The sequence below is a fragment of the Rhineura floridana genome, chromosome 6, assembly GCF_030035675.1.
Source record: "Rhineura floridana isolate rRhiFlo1 chromosome 6, rRhiFlo1.hap2, whole genome shotgun sequence".
Classification (NCBI taxonomy): domain Eukaryota; kingdom Metazoa; phylum Chordata; class Lepidosauria; order Squamata; family Rhineuridae; genus Rhineura; species Rhineura floridana.
Window position 1 is genome coordinate 100,025,228 of NC_084485.1, and position 14,003 is coordinate 100,039,230.

The following is a 14,003-nucleotide window of genomic DNA, read 5'->3' on the forward strand; positions in this document are numbered from 1 at the left end:
CATTCTGCCCAACAACTCAAGAGGGTAGTGTCAGAGATATGTAAGTTGCTCATATATGAGAGAATGGGGAATTCTCATTAGGAGAAGTTTGGGATGGAGACACAAATTGATGAAGCTTGGTGGGATGTGATATGGACCAAACCTCCACTGAAAACAATCTCAGCTCACTGGCACTGGACCCTTACCAGAATAAACAAATCTCTCTCTCTCTCTTCTGCTGGCATGGATGCAGGGAACAAGAATTGTTTTTACATATGTGATGGGACTGCTGGATTGTGAGGGAGTCTGGGGTGATCTCGGAGGTCTTTAAAATAATGAGCCAATCATTGTCCCCTGAACCTGCTCACTCTAGAAAGTGACTCAAATCCCTCTTTGATTCATAAAGAACTTGTGTCACTTCTGTTAACGGCTGCCAAGATGGCAGTAGCAAAATGTTGAAAACCACATATCAGCCCCTCTGGAAAGGAATGGTGGTTATAAGAGGGTTATGAGAGGAGAAGGGAAACATGATGATTTTGATATAGTTTTGTTTCTGTTTTTGAGTGTTATGAATGGTACTACAGAGCTCATATTTCCTTCTGGCGAGGGTACTTGAATTATGCATCACCTGTTGTACCATGATTGATACCTTTTGGTATCACTCTACTGTGTTTTACGCTTCTTGAACGACTATTTGATTTTGTGTTGTTATGTACTTTTTATAAATACAGCCAAACATTTAAAGAGCACTTAATTTAAACAGCACTGAATAGAAATCCCACTGCCAAGGAACAATGAAGAGTGCACTCCTGAGTTTCTTTGCAATGGGGCTTGCATTTGGTGCTGTTTAAATTCAGCACCAAATGTGAGTCCTGCTCTTTTTGTCTAGTGGCTTGGATCCACCTGACATCATATTATGTGCCTATCTGTCAAAAGTAGCCTGAAGAAGAGTGCCTCCTTTTGGATCTGGCCCACGAGACAGAGGTGATTCCTGTAATGTCTTTCCCCAGCACCACCTGTGAAGCTCTCACTTTGTGGCTACCAGCAGACAGGACCTATAAAACCTTACACGGCTTGGGACCACAATACCTGATGGAACACCTCTCCCAACACAAACCCACCCGTACACTACACTCAACATCAAAGGTCCTCTTCCAGGTGCCTACTCCGAGGGAAGCTGGAAGTCTGGCAACAAGGGAGAGGGCCTTCTTAGTGGTGGCCCCCAAATTATGGAATTATCTCCCCGATGAACTTCGCCTGGCGCCAACATTGTTATCTTTTTGGTGCCAGATCAAGACTTTCCTTTTCTCCCAAGCATTCTAACAGCATGTGCTGAACTAAGCTCAGGTCTTTTACCTTGTTTATCTGTGCTTTATGGTTTTAAACTTTGTATGGTTTTTTAAATTGTATATTTGTTTTTAATGTTCAATATTTTTAATTTTTGTAAACTGCCCAGAGAGCTTTGGCTATGGGGCAGTATATAAATGTAATAAATAAATAAAATAAATAAATAAACGTCAGGTTTATTCTTACCCTTTACAGCACTAGCACCGATCTCAAAAGATCCCAATGCTAGGCAGCACCACCCAACACTCTGTAACCCTTTTAGCCAATAGACTGTGCCTAGTCTCTGCCTGGCTATTCCGATACCTTGTGTCAATGGGTATAGGTAATTTGTAAACCCCCCTGCAGCTCCTTGACTCTGAAGCATACAGCCCTGGGTTTCTCTGTGGGACTGGATACACTTTCCTCCGATCTGCCGCTGCCACCATTCGATACAAACTGTTCAGCCTTGGTTACTTTGCTATTCCCCCTGGTATGTGTATCCCAGCTGAAGGAATCAGGCTTTTATTTAACCAAGAAATATTTATTAAGAATTAGAAATAACAAGATTACTTAATTACTTTGTTGACAAGCTTATGGTTTCATATTATGTTCTGACATGTACTTTACTTCTCATTAATTGCCTCAGAACTCCGACTCACTCTCAACAACAACAACAACCTCCAAAAACCACCAAAACCTCATGTACTCCCCCTCCTCTTTCACTCCACTTACCATATGTCTTCTATACCAGCACTTACCATATTTACAATATAAGCAGGAACATCACATTCCCCCCCCTAAAATAACAGCAAAGTATTATTCCTGCTCTAGGATTCATACGACGCGTTAATAATAAAAAAAATAAGTCTCTTGGGGTGGCTGTAGCGGTGGGATACGAACAACAGAGAGTCCCTCAAAGTGGTGTGGCAATATAAGCAGGAACATCACAATTCCCCACCCCTGTCAGGGGTTCTCCAGGGCCTCAGGCAGAGAGATGGACCTTTTTCATTCCTGTTACTTGATCCTTTTCACTGGAAATGCCAGAGACTGAACTTGGAACTTCTGCATACCAAGCCTGCATGCTTCCACTGAACTATGTCTCTCCCACCTTAGCCACAAACTCACTTGGTGGCCTTAGGCAAGCCATTATTTTCTCAGCTTCAGTCCCCATCTGCCCAGTGAAGAATCTTAATACTGGCCTACTTTACAGGGCCATTGTAAGCATTACTGGGGTAATACATGCGAGGTACTTGGAATGCATGAATATACTACATAAATAAGAAGTAAATAGTAGTCATAGTTGAAGAAGACGAAGATACCATTTTTCTATTGCTCTGGTTGGGAAAGGAATGTTGTATCTCAGAGTAATCCTTTGCATTTGCAGAAGGCTTTTTAATGCAGTATTTCCTACTTAGTGATTTCACAGCTTTGGCAAAAAAAAAATTGCCTGAGAAAATGCGAAAACAATCTAAACATTTGTCATTGCTAAGGGATCCTCTTAATTACAAGCTTGTGACATACTGCATAGATTTGTTTTGATATAAAATATTGTTGCCTTTCTCTCTGTTGGAATGAAAAAACTATTAAAAGTCTATTTCACTCGTAAATATAAGACAGGCAAATTTGGCATCTCCTTCCATTCCTGTGGTGTTTCATATTTCAATAGGATGAGATTCTCTCATTATAAGGTTTAAAACTATGGGCATATAATGATCTCTTTACTCCCAGAGCAGAGAAAATGGCAACTACTCATATGTACTTGTAAAATTCATTATAGAGTCAAACTTTAAAGTTGCCTGTCCCTCAATATGAATGTTGAGCTTGCTGGGTAGGATGGAGGGGGAATAAAAGGCAAGGGCAACAGTTAGGCAAAGACAATGTTTACAAAAATAAATATATTTTGGGAAAGTGCATAAAAATGAATATATAAGTGAAAGAAACATGCAAAAATGCATTAGATAATGAGAAAATGCTTACAAAAATGTGTACGTTAGTCAGAACTGCCTACAACCCTGTGTTTATTAGAACTTTGCATTAAAATCCTGGAGAATTTTCATGAGGATTTTTTTTAAAAAATCTGCAAATTGCTGCAGAAATGTGGAGAACTGAATTTAAGATGGGAAAAATGAGAAACTGAGAGAACTGAAATTGACAGATCTTTCCATCCCTACTCTTAAGTTTGTTTGAAGTTCAGTTCTGGGGCCTGTGTTCTTACCTTGTTGTCCAACCTGAGGCATACAAAATAACAATATAGAAAAAGAGGCTTAAATGTCTTTTCCTGATCACTGAGTATTATCAACCAGCACATATTCCCCTGAAATTGAAGGGGGAAAGCTTCCATGTCAGAACCACTGTTTCTAGTAGGTACCAATATCTCTCATCTTAAAAACTTAAGAACTTTTCCATCTAGGCCAGGGATCAGGAACCTGTAGCCCTCTAGGTGTTATTGGACTCCATCAGTCCTAGCAAAATGGCCAATTGTTAGGATTGATGGGAGTTGCAGTCTAGTACTTGGAGGGCAAAGGCTTTCATACTGTAAAAATAACTTTTTTTTTACTAATTAGTATTATTGGCTGACTTGAGGGACATGAACAGTCCAGATCCATGTTGCCTATGTCTGTCTTCACACAATGAGACAGATGCTGATGGCAGCACTAAGTGAAGCCTTATGGCCAAGAATAAGAATCTACTTTGGTGTCAGGGTCAATTACCCTTTTTGTTAACCCTTTCATGCTATCTTGTTAGGCTTGTTATCTCACACCACTTCAGGCTTTTCAAGCCAATCAGTCATAACAGAAGAAGAATCCTGATGGATAAAACCAAAGGCCCATCAAGTCAGATACTCACTGGGATGCTCATCAGAAGGAAACTTTGTCGATTATGTAGTTCTGAATTCCATTTGAACAATTTGGTAGTTTTGCCCTATAATCAAGAGGGGAGCCATAATGTTATCTCAGGTTTGGTTTTATGTTGTTCATTTCTTAGAACAAGAACAATTTTAGAATGACATGTCCTGTCTTGAAAGTGAGCAAGGACAGACAGGTTCAACATTTTGACAAAACATTTCATTCACACTTATTGCTAAACTTGAAGTGCGGCACTGCGTTGTTTGAGATCCAGCATTTGTAATCCACTTTCATCACTGAACTTCCCTGACACTTTGGCTGCAGTTGTTGTGCATTGTCAGGATATTGTCATAGATATGTTATCATAGTGTATGAACACACTAATTCAGCATAAATCTTTTTGAGAAGGACCTCTTTTGACAAAGTCAGTGAATATGTTCTATTATAAAGGCAGAAATACACTTGTTCTATATATTCAGCTACTTTTTTTTAACTGTTCTACTTTTTGTGTAATTAAAGCACACGGCTTTTAAATCCAGTTAATTGTATTTGGCTTATCTGTTGAGCATGAATAGGATTAATTTTTGCTGGCAGAACTGCTAGTTGTCTTTCAGAAAAAATGGTTACAGAAATGTGAGCATCTTAGAACAAAGGTGTGGTGCATGCTCTTCAAAAATAAAGAAAACTATCAAGGGCTAGGGAACCAGATGTTGTTGGAGGGCAGCAAACTCCCATAAGCCCTAGCCAACATGGCCAATTATCAGGGAAGAGAAAGGGCCATCATTCACTGGTCGCAGAACATTTGCTTTGCATTCAGAAGGTCCCAGATTCAATCCCAGGCATCTTCAGGTGGAGAGCTGCTGACAGTCAGTGTACTGTAGACAATACTGAGATAGATGGACCAGTGTTTTAACTCTGCGTAAGATAAGAACGTAGGAAGTTATCAGAAGTTAAGAGGCTGCCTTGAGTGCTCAGCCTAAACTGAGGGGTTTTTAAAAAGGAAGAAATATATAATTTCCCTCTGGAGACTATTCTCCAGCCTAATCACCCTCCACATCCTGACATGTAGCTATAATTTCCTCTTCCTTAAATGTCACCTCTTACATTTCATTACCTTATGTACCCTCATCCACCTTCTGTGAAATACTTATGTCAACTGCCACTCCAAAATTGCTGCTTACTAAGGCTGCCCTTGTGTTAAATCTTGTTTTCATCTTTGATCATAATTTAGCCACTCTGGTTCCCTCACTGGTAGTTCCATTTATTTATCTTTCTCTCCCTTGAGCTTGGCTGTTCCTCCCTGACCTTCCTCCCATTTATCTGTGTTTCTCATAATGAGCCTAGAGTAGCAGATTTGAGCATTACAGTAAGTCAGGGTTCTTTCCACCCTGAAGCCTGCATAAAAAATCTGTGCAATTGCAGCTTTTATTAGTTTACGCAGAGGGCGGGGGGAGAGAAGAAAGAAGGGGGGCATAAAATTATTATCAATAGAAGGTTTATTTAGGAATAAATAAAATAAACTCCCAGCTTATTATATTTCCATCCCGCTTGTCCTCCAAGGAGCCAGACTGGTGCATATACTTCTCTCGCTCCTATTTTGTCCTAACAACAGTCCTGCAAGATAGGTCAGGCTGAGAGACAGTGACTGGCCCAAAGTCACCCAGTAAACTTCATGACTAAATTTCACCCTTGGTCTCCCACATCCAAGTCCAAAATCAAACCACTTTACATACTGTTGCATTATGCAAACATAGATCTATGCTTTTGGTTGTTGCTAGAAGTGTCCCTGGCCCTAAATTCAACTTTGAGGCCTTCAACACTTCTCCCATGGTGCCAACCTGTGACTGTCCGATGGTGCCAACTCAAAGTGACTGTTAGAAGAACTTGAATAAACTGAGCATTGGTGTGATCCAGCAGGCAGTTGTTATGTTGCTATTGCTGATATCCTTGGAATAGGTAAATGGCAAAGAATTTTAACTTCATTTGGAAAGTGGACTGTAGTGCATAGCTGGGAGCTTAGGCATTCATTATTATGTAGTTGTACTTGTAATAATTAGAAAAAATAGTTAATTTTCTTAAGCGCATAAGCTTTGTATGGGAAAGTTCACTCTTGCTTTATGTGGAGGGCTGCCTTTACATGGAGACAGAATTCTGAGAAAGTGCAGTGACAGAGGCTAGCACTGTCTGTTCTCGCCCTTCATGCATTTTTGCACACTATCTTACTAAAATGCAGTTGTGCTTTAAAAAGACTCTTGTAGAATACTGATCTGTACTTCTGAAAGGGAAAGAGTAATGTAAAGTAAAAGGCTGATATGGTTTGACACTGCAATAAGTTCACAGGAAATGGGATTTATATCTCCTCCATTCTATTGCATGTGCAATTTTTATCTCTCTTTCATTCTGTAGGTATGTTTGAAGCAATAGATCAGACTATGTCTGTGCAATTGAACTTGCTCCCAAGGTGGTTGTTATGGCATAATTATTCCAGTTGATAACCAACATTATCCACATGGGTAGCTAATACCAGAGTAAAACAACAACAGAAAATCCAGGTTTTCAAGGAAAAATAATCCCCCTCATCTGTTTCTTTCACTTTCTCCTCGCTCATGACTGAAAATAAGAAGGTTGGGGTGGGACTATTTACTTCAGAGTTAATGATGGTGTAATAAAATTACAAAACAATACTTAACCTTTTGCTTCAGTTTAATTTGTAACTGTGTTAAATGTTCTTTCTAAAACAGATAAATAACCAGATCTTATATGGGAGAAGTCACCAGAATGCTTCTGCAATAATTAAGACTGCACCATCAAAAGTCAAGCTGGTACTTATACGGTAAGAATGGCATAGTCATTAATGCTTAGGCTCATCATTAGTGGCCTGATCTGGGAGGTGTAAAATAAGAAAGATTCAATGTCCGAATGAAATTGAAGGCTGCTAAAATTTCCAGTCCAGTGCAAGTAATCTAAGTGTTTGCCATTTGTCACACAGTTCCCTTTTTTAAAAATGATGTAACCTCTCATTCTGGTGTTGCCCTCATCTGAGTCTACTGAAAACTGAAATTTCATTGCCTCTAAATTAAATTACTTTAACATTTTAGCTGTTATGGAAGTCCAATGTGATAGCTTTGTATAGCGAGTAAGGTGGCTCGGTACATGAGAATCCAGGTAAAATTAAGCTGTGTTCATGCTATACATTTAAAGTACATTACTTTCCCCAAAGAATCCTGAGTACTGTACTTTGTCAAGAGTGCTGAGAATTATAGCTCTGTGAGGGGTAAACTACATTTCCTGGGATTCTTTGGTGGAAGCAGTCTGCTTTGACTGTATGGTGTATACACAATTAGTGACCCAGCAGGGAAGGAAAGCAACTAAGTAAAATAAATTCTAATCTATTTCATGACTGTGAAAGCAAGAAATACAAATAGGCACAAATAGGGGAGACAGCATTATCTTTAAGGCAGGGGTGGGGAACCTGAGGCCTGGGACTTTAAAGTGGCCCTCTGTTTGGCCCAGACCACACCCCTCACTAATTCTGCTCCACACCTGGTTGGAATATGTCCTTGAACTGTGATAATACATCTTGCTTGCCTGGATGGAGAGATGCATGCTTATAAACCTCTGACTTTTGTGTGGCTATATAAACGTAAGAGTCACATCTCTTTCCCCGTCTACTTTTTTCCTTCTGTTCCCACCTGTCACCGATATGTAGTCCCCAGAAAGTTGCCCACAAATGGTTGTGGTCCTCAGCTGAAAAAGGTTCCCCATCCCTGCTCTAAGGCATTGTAGTTTGTCTTAATTACAAAATGTACCTGTGTTTTGCTTTTACTGCTACAACAATTTTTTAGACTGTATGTTCAGTTGAACTTAGAGTATATTACCTGATTAAATTCTAGAACTGTGGGCAGGACTCTTGTTTTATTGATATTTTTAGTGCCCAGTAGTTTTTAAGATAGTGAATAAACATTTCTGATATTACTGGTTTGGATGTAATGGCGCCCTTGTGTAATGGAAAGGCACTTCTCTGTCTATGTGTCTCTCTCTGTACGCATAAATGAGGAGAGAAAAGAGCAGAAGGTCTCCAATTTTTACTGATTCTTCCCTTGCAAGTGCAGCCCTTTGATAAGTGTGCTGTATCCCCATTCTGAAGAGTCTCCCTGACCCTCAGGAGATGCTTTTCAGGAAGATGAATGAATGCAATAGAAGGAGTAGACAGGAAAGCCCATTCTTATGTGTGAGCAGGCCTTCACTTGTGGTTCTTAGGATCCAAGCTGTTATTTAACCTTTGCTGAGGAACTAGGGACTAGGGAACTGTGACTAGGGTTGCCAGGTCGGAACCATCCAAAAACCTGAGAAAATGGGGGCGGGCCCAAGTGATGTCATGGGGCGGGCCCTAGTGACGTCATGGGGCGGGCCCTAGTGATGTCACGGGGTGGGCCCTAGTCACGGGGCGGGCCCTAGTGACGTCACGGGGCGGGCCCTAGTGATGTCACGGGGCGGGCCCTAGTGACATCATTAAACATGATACATTGTATCAACCACAGTTGCTTGGAGCATACCATTAAAAAAAAATTCTCTGGAGATTAAAATAGAAATCTTATCTAAAATAGGGTGTTCCTAGGTCCATCTGAAGTGACAAGGTCATTCTTTCTCACAAGCTTAGAGTGATGCAAAATAGAAATGGACTGCCTTCAAGTTGATCCCAGATAGGATCTTCATGGTAAGCAGTATTCAGGCAGAGGTGGTTTACTATTGCCTTCCTCTGAGTCTGAGAGGCAGTGACTGGCCCAAGGTCACCCAGGGAGCTTCATGGCTGGGTGGGGATTCGAACCCTGGTCTCCCAGGTCATAGTCCAACACTTTTAGGGAACATTTAATCTAGCTTACTTGCTTCTGGCTTTACAAAGTACACAATGTCACCTACATATATTTTCAGGGGACTATTTATATACCATTTCATTGTTGTAAAATAATGCAGAGGCGTGTGTTCTCTCTCCCCCACCCCCCATTTAGGACTTGCCTCCTTAAAAGATAAAGAATATGCATATATGTGTATCACTTATGTTTCCTGCCAGTAGCATACTATCATCATTATCTGTGGGCTCGTGCTGAGTGGCCAACAAAGAGGAGTATCCACTGTCCTCCTTTCCATTGTCCATTTCACTAGCATTCCCAACATGCCTCCACAAAATTTGTTGTTTTTCTTTGTTATTATGTAGAGGTTTTCCTTAACTTTTGATGTCAACACTCTTGGGGCTTCCTTAGTGCTGGTCACTACACAATAGCTTCTCTGATACTCTTTAGTGCAGTCTTTACAAAACTCCTTATTATAATTAGCAATACAGAGCTCTTCTGATCTTTTTTCTGTTCCAAATGGTTTTAACGGTGAAAGTCCACAGTGAACAGTGAACAGTGTGTCCTTCCCTGTCCACTTTGGAACCCGTTTCCTCGCTTTCGTGTTATGTCTGGCCCCGAGATCTCCCTCCCCTCCCCCGTCGCTTCTCCCTTTCTCTCTCCGCCCGCCCCCTTTCTCACACACACGGTGCCGGGAGGGAGCGTGGTGGCACAGTCAGGGCTCCCAAAGGCTCCCGGTCTCCTCTCCCCGCCCGCCAAGCCCCTGATTGGGGGGGCAAGGCTGGCATCGGCCAGCCAGCCAGCAAGCTACCCACGCCACCCTCCCAGAGCATGCTGCTCAGAGAAGCTGCAGCTCCCGCTCGGACTATAGCAGCGGCTCGGGCTGCCTCGCTCGGTGTGTGGGCACGCACGCACGCGCTGTGGCAGCTCCGGGCGTGAGTGTTCACCCGCCAGCTTCGCCGAGTTCGGCTCCACCTGTCTGACTGTGCCGCCGCGCTCCCTCCCGGCGCCGTGTGTGTGAGAGCGGGTGCGTGTGAGTGTGTGAGAGCTGCAATCGGCAGGGAGGGGCTGAGCGAGAGGTTGACAGCCGCAAGTGGCTGCATCGCAGCGGCGGAGGCGCGCACCCCAGGCACCGCACGGGCCGGCCGGGGACCAGCAGGCGAGGGGAAGGGAAGGGAGGCCGGCCAATGCCAGCCTTGCCCCCCCGATCGGGGGCTTGGCAGGAGGGGAGAGGAGACGGGGAGCCTTTGGGAGCCCTGAATTGAGGGGGGAGGCTGAAAGAGAGCCCCCTTCCTCGCTGGCTCACCCCTTTTTCCCAAGGGAAAGAGGAGGGGGCACAGGATTCTGGGGTGGGGGTCCATTGCATTGCGCGAGGGGGCAGGGCAAGGCAAGGCAAGGCAAGGCAAGGCGAGTGGGTGGCAGCAGTTGCCTGCTGCGGCGCTTGGCACATTCCTGGTTGCTAGAATGTGGGCAGGAGGGCATACTTGTCGTTATTACCAGGGAAAGGGGGCGGCGGAGAGAGAAAGGGAGAAGCGACGGGGGAGGGGAGGGAGATCTCAGGGCCAGACATAACACGAAAGCGAGGAAACGGGTTCCAAAGTGGACAGGGCTAAATCAAGGCAGCCTCACCTTGAACAGTTTCCTGTGCATTTGGGCTCCGCTAGCCGAAGCAATTGGGGTCTCTGAATCCAGGCGAGAGTCGCTGCCTTCTCTCCACCGGGCGAGCCAGCTCTGCGGGGCTGCTAAGCTTGAGCTGCCACCGGAAAGAGTTCTTTTCCTTTCTGGAGCAGGGGAATGCCTAAGGAGGAGCCAGCCCAGCCTGGCCTCCACAGCCACCGCCTCTTCACGCATGCGTGGCTGAGGGGGCCACTACAAAGCCGGAGATCCACCAGTTTGACTGACATATGGCCGGAGGCCGGAGACGGCCCCATTTTCCCTGAGACTCCGGCAGAAAACCGGAGACCTGGCAACCCTAAGTGTGACTAGAGGAACAAATGACAGACTGGTTGGTTGGTTCAATGTGAGAAAGACAAGTTGGAGACTTTGTCTGCTAAAAAAAAAATCACTTTTGCTAATAGCAAAATACCTCACTTCACAGTTGGGATGTCACAACTATGGAATGCAAATAGACCAGCTGCCATTAGAGAAAGTCAGCTAGCCAAGGAGCATGACGCTAGTACCTGACACAAGGCATTTCTTGAAACATAGTTTTGAGTATGATATAATGTGACATTTTAAAGAAGACTGGGGAAAGAAACTGTACTATACTGGAGGGAGGAGGACAGAATGGTGAATGGAGGAGCTGAGAGATGAAATACTGCAGGACATAACATCATCCACAGCAAAGAGGCATTTATACAGGGCTTAAGTTCACTAGGAGGATCATCCGATCCAACAATTAAGCATGTACTTTAATGTTTTCCAGAGTTTAGATATGGCTGGACTGAACCCCAGGTTAAAAAGTTCTGGCATGGTCTTGTGACTAAAAGTGTGAGCTATGATTAGGGAAATCCCTGGTTCAACTATTACCACAGCCATGAACTTATTAAGAGGCTTCACCTTACACTCTGCCCTATCCTCCTCTGTAAGACAGGAACATTAACATTGGTCTAGCTTACAAGTTTATTATAAACATTATTGTGACCATTATGTGAGGCACTCATATAAGTATTATTTTAAAAGACTATGTTCATATTTCTGTATGTTAAAATGTCCTTGTTTTTTAAAGTAAGCTTTGAAGTCCTCATGGTGATTGACTACAGAATTAACATGGAAATGTGTTTCCTAGTTTTATAATTTGAAGGGCTATCAATTGTTCAGATTCCCTTCCTAGCTGGATATTATGGAATGAGTTCTCTGTCAAGGCAAACACATTTAGTTCGGCTGTAGCATGCCCCAGTCACTTTAAAATCTATTGCCTGTGCAATTAACAATGGTTTTCTGTGATGTGTTTAGCTATCTCAGATGTTTTGCACCATCTATTTCTGTAGATACATGCAGGTTTTTTACTCACATTGGATATTTTGCATGTTTTGGCTGGTTTGTAGCCAGCTTGGAGATTTTCTCATCCCCAGTGTCAGAGCTATCTTAATCTATTCTAGAGATCAAGAGCAGAAATGAAACCACTTGGTTTCTTGTCTAGTGTACTTTGGGAGAAAAACAATGGCAGGGGAACACTAGAGTCTGCTTTTGGTACCCAGGCTTTGATACTGACTCAGATTTCTGAGAAATATAAGCAATGACTAAATATATGCTCCATATAGTTGTGTCTGTAAGTGAAAATATATCTTCGAATAGCTATGTCTTGATCTTAAAGTCTCTAAGATAGATCACACATGACTATAGCTGAAGAGCATAGCTAGTAAAATGAAGAATTAGTTGTTACCCTTAGCAGTGCAAGGCAACCATAGGAGATTAATGATCTTGCTTCCAGCTCTCCCTTACTTTTCCCAGCTACTGAAAATTAAATGTCATGTATAGCAACTCACTCTCCATTACTTAATTGCACTGGACGATGTGTGGAAAAAGCTACTCAGACTATAGCAAAATCATATATGAAATTGGATTCAAGCAGCATTGGCGGTTATTCTACACTACAAAAGATGGAATTCTTTCTGGATTCTTTCACATTTTACCTGTAGCATGTGTTTATATTTAGAGTTTATTTAAATAAAAACATAATGGAGTATATGATAAAGAATAGTTTCGCATAGAAATTGGGATTCTTCCCCTCCCCCCATCCTATTGGCCTGATTAAAATAGTCACAAGTCCAATAGATGTTTGCAATGAACATTTATTTATATAACAGCCTTTCATCCCTAATGAGGATTCTCAAGGTGGTATGCAAAGTCAAACTTAAACACACATTAAAATATTTTTTTTTAAATAAACCAGGTTAAGAACAGAACAGAAAATGTTTTAAAACCAGGAGAAGTGGAATCAAACCTTCATGTTTTAAAAGCTATGCAAAATAAATAACTTTTTTACTGCCTGTCTTAAAGGTAGAGCAATTCATAAATTGTTGTGAATTAGACCTCTTAGGGACCCATCTCACTCCTGATGGGTTCACTCGTTGAGTTTTAGGAAATGGAGGGAGGTGGCAGCAGCTAGTGGGTCATGCCAGGCAGTATTTCAGTAGCTTTGGGAGTAGGGATGTGCTAGAATTACGCCCATTTTGGATTTGGTACTGAATTTTCCATTAATTCATTTATTCTCTGTTGCAGATTGGATTTTTATGCAGTAATTTTCCACAGCTATTTTTGAAAATAGGTTCTTTTAATAAAAAGTTGCATCTAAAATATTGATATTAATATCAATATTTTATAGATATTTTCTTCAATTGATCAATATTTCCTTTAATTTATCAATATTAATATCAATATTTTTTCTGAGGGGTAAAAACCCAAATTGGTAAAAGCAGCAGCATGTTTACAAAAAACGAACTTGAAACTATATCAGCCTGTTAGGTTGATGAAATGCTTTCAGACCGGCACTGGCCAATGGACTTGATATCTAGGCTCCTCTTCTCAGCCTGGAGGCAGGGTCAATCAACATTAGTTGCACTGGAAGAGAAGGGCGAATCTCCACACCCACATATTGCTTTTGCTTAGTAACACAAATACAGGGTCTTGCCAGAGAATCTTAGCCCCAAAAGAAAATTTTGCTTTCTTCCCCTGATCCACATGGATTAAGCGAGGCAAAAGGATTGCGTGTGGTATTGGAAGAGTTCAGGCTAAAAGGCCTTAAGAAAAACAGTTCCCTGGTTCCCATTATCCCTTTTCCTAATGAGAACATTAGTGGGAGTGGCTAGCAGAACAGCCCAGCAGAGTTGGTACAATGTAAAGTCCCACAACGTGCCAGAGTTTTTTTGACACATAATGTGCTGGCTTTTACTATGGCCTAAGCTGGTCCTGCTCTTTCTGGCAGAACTGGCAAGGAGACACGACAGAGAACCGCTGAGCTCTGGTGTTTCCTGCATATTGAATGGCATCATATTGGTCA

The 14,003-nt window shown here is 42.2% G+C and overlaps 1 protein-coding gene across 8 annotated transcripts in view; it reads left to right on the forward strand.

Moving 5' to 3' along the window:
• PATJ (PATJ crumbs cell polarity complex component) overlaps window positions 1-14,003 on the forward strand; it is a 294,202-nt gene that overhangs the window by 198,983 nt on the left and 81,216 nt on the right. For all 8 annotated transcript variants that reach the window (XM_061633245.1, XM_061633242.1, XM_061633249.1 and 5 more), the window contains one exon: window positions 6,893-6,984. In XM_061633245.1, coding sequence (XP_061489229.1) covers window positions 6,893-6,984 — 92 coding nt within the window. The remainder of the gene's footprint in view (window positions 1-6,892; window positions 6,985-14,003) is intronic.